Source organism: Terrapene carolina, unplaced genomic scaffold (genome assembly GCF_002925995.2).
Source record: "Terrapene carolina triunguis isolate 2854851 unplaced genomic scaffold, T_m_triunguis-2.0 Scaffold51298, whole genome shotgun sequence".
Lineage (NCBI taxonomy): Eukaryota > Metazoa > Chordata > Testudines > Emydidae > Terrapene > Terrapene triunguis.
The window spans coordinates 112-3022 of NW_020715649.1; the positions used below are offsets into that span (position 1 = coordinate 112).

The following is a 2911-nucleotide window of genomic DNA, read 5'->3' on the forward strand; positions in this document are numbered from 1 at the left end:
CTAAGCTAGAGATCGTGTGTGTTATTTACAACTTGCTAGCTAAAACCCCAACCTTTCACATAGGTGCTGGGGGTGCTGCTGCACCCTCTGGGGCTTGAAGTGGTTTCCATCAGAAACAGGGTTATAGTTTGGTGCAATGACTGTCAGCACCCCCACTATACAAATTGTTCCAGCGCGCCTGAACTTTTATCCTCATCAAGATAAGCTTTCAGAGACATGATATTTGTTCTTTGTTTGGTCAGTACAAGATCTGCACTGCCTGAACCTACATCTAGATGGCAGCCTATGAAGGAGCACTTATTCATAATCCAGTTCTCATGGACATGACTCACATAATCTTCATGGTGGCCTATAGCCTGGCCTTTCTCTTGGGCATGGTGGGAAATGGCTGGATCATCCTCATCACTGGCTTCCAGGTGAAGAAGACAGTCCCTCCTATGTGGTTCCTTAACATGGCCATTGCTGACTTCATCTTCACCTCCTTCCTACCTTTCAGAGTTAGCTACATAGCCTTGGGCTTTCGTTGGTCCTTGGGCAGCGTGATGTATAAGTTGACCATTATTGTCACCTCGCTCAACATGTTCACTAGGGTTTTCCTCCTCACTGTCATCAACGCCGACCACTGCATCTCCATGGCCTGCCCTGTGTGGTCCCGGAACCACAGGTCGCCCCGTCTGGCTTCTTTGGTTATTCTGGTCATATGGCTCCTATCCCTTGCATTGAGCTTGCAGTACCGTGATATCTGGGATTTCATGAGCTCATCTTCAGAGTGGAACGTCACCTCTGGCAATCTGAAGAGTGTCCAAGAGAACATCTTGCTGAAAAAAAGAAGGATGATGGCCCGAGTTGCTATCCACTTCCTGGTTGGGTTCCTGGTCCCATTAGCCTTGATCATCACCTGCTACATTCTTCTAGCTGCCAAGCTGAGGAGAAGCCATCTCACTCAGTCCAGGAAACCCCTCAATGTCCATCTTGTCTTGATCCTGATCTTTTACCTCTGCTGGCTCCCGTATCACGTCTTCTACTTCCTGCAGGTCTCAGGTGATGCACCACATTCAGTGATGGAAAAATCCCTGGACATGGGCATCCTCTTTGCTGATGGCCTGCCCTATTTTCACAGCTGCCTCACTCCCATCGTCTTCCTTTCCATGGGCCAGGAGTTCATGGGCTGCAGGGAAAATGCATGTAACTGCCAAAATGCTGTTCACTTGGAAGGAGAGCCAGCTGAATAGGGGAGAAATGTTCAAGGGGAGATGGGATCCATTGATAAACTGTATGCTAGCTCAAGATAACGAGCTTCCTAAGTGTGTTGTGTCCCCCATAGTAACTGAACTGTACAAGAAGATGACAGCCTACTACTGCTAATGAACTTAAGTGCTCCTTCAGCATCTGTGCTTAAAGTGTGGTGCTGAAGGTTCTAGGTTCAATCCTTGCTGATGGCACATGCTGGGGGAGGGGGATCACTACACAAAAAGGGGTCTAAATTCATGACCAATATTTTTCATACGGAATGGCTGGGCCTGCAGCGCTTGGGGCACTTGACCACAGGCCTGAGCCGATGGGCGTCTTCCCACCGATATCAGTGGGGATTGGATCAGACCATTGGCAGCAAAGATTGCTCCGAATGCTTTGCTATTGTGCTACTTAAATGCTGGTCTGTAGCATTCTCTGGTGTTTGCTTCCCTGCTGATTTTCTAGGCTCAGGGTCAACATCTAATAGCTTCACAGAACAGCGGTGGTGATTTTCTTTTGCCAATAAAGGAATTTTCTTCCCGTGCTGCTCTCATCTGAACTAATGTACAGGGGCTCTGTGTTGGGGATGGTCTATCTTAGCAGCATCCCTTGTGGTGCAGATGGGGTGGCCACCTAGTGGCTAGACGGGAACAAATTCCAGTGTAACAGAGTCTAATCCTGCAGCTTCCCTCGCCCATGTGAGTGTGAGTGAGGTTCAAAGCCCGGCCCACAGTGCAGTTCAAAGACAAGAGCTGTACCAGATGAGCCAGGAGAAAGGTCAATAGGCAAGACGGGTGCTGCGGACATACACGATCTATTTCCCCACTCGGACATACAGGAGATACAGGACAGACAGGAGAGACAGGAGATACAGGGCACACAGGACATACAGGAGATACAGGACAGACAGGAGATACAGGACGGTTTTCTCAAAGATGGTGCTGCAGGTATATGCACAATATGCTGCACAGCAGATCTCGTGGCTCTAGGAGGGCAGTAGGGTCTAAGGATTAGAGCACAGGGCCTGGGAATCTGGACTCTTGGGTTCTATCCACCTCTGGATGGGACTGGGATCTAATGGGTCACAGCAGACAGCCGGGGAGTCAGGACTCCTGAGTTCTACTCCACAACTCTGTGGGGAATGGGGTCTAGTGGTTGTGGGGGGCTGGTGGGAGTCAGGAGCACCCGATGAGACTATTGAGCAGCAGCCACAAGGACCATGGGAGTCCAGACTGTCTGTGCTCTTTGCTCTCTCCAGCAGGCAGCTGCAGTGACACTGGGTCCATGTTCCCCTGTGCCAATGCTCAGAGCGAGGTTGCTTTATCCTGCAGTGGTTTGTAGGGCTGGTGGTTTTGCTTTCTGATACAGTGGGCCATAAATAATGCAGTTGAATAGGGAGGATAGTTTGCTCTTCTGTTCCCCTTTCTTTGGTGGAACATAGAGCACATTGTAGGCAACCATTAGCTAAGTCTTCATGCCTGTGTGCGGTGAGAAAGGAAGTTGACTTGTCCTAAAGTCAGGTAATTGGACCAAATCCTTTCTATCCACTTCCCCTGCTCTAACCCTGCAGACCCAAATCCCCTCCCCGAGCTGTGGATAGGACCCAGGAGTCCTGACTCTCAGCCCACCGCCCCCCCCGACTCTAATGAGGAGACAACTTCCCTCCCAGCACTGGAAA

The 2911-nt window shown here is 50.0% G+C and overlaps 1 protein-coding gene across 1 annotated transcript; it reads left to right on the forward strand.

The window, feature by feature from the left end:
* Positions 1-275: 275 nt before the first annotated feature.
* LOC113405854 (chemokine-like receptor 1) lies at positions 276-1232 on the forward strand. Its single transcript, XM_026647129.1, has one exon. It carries the CDS (start codon positions 276-278, stop codon positions 1230-1232), a length of 957 nt encoding a protein of 318 aa, XP_026502914.1.
* Positions 1233-2911: the final 1679 nt, after the last annotated feature.

Excerpts from the sequence above, each read along its gene's own strand:
- LOC113405854 (XM_026647129.1), top strand. The coding sequence starts at position 276 with ATGGCAGCCTATGAAGGAGCACTTATTCATAATCCAGTTCTCATGGAC.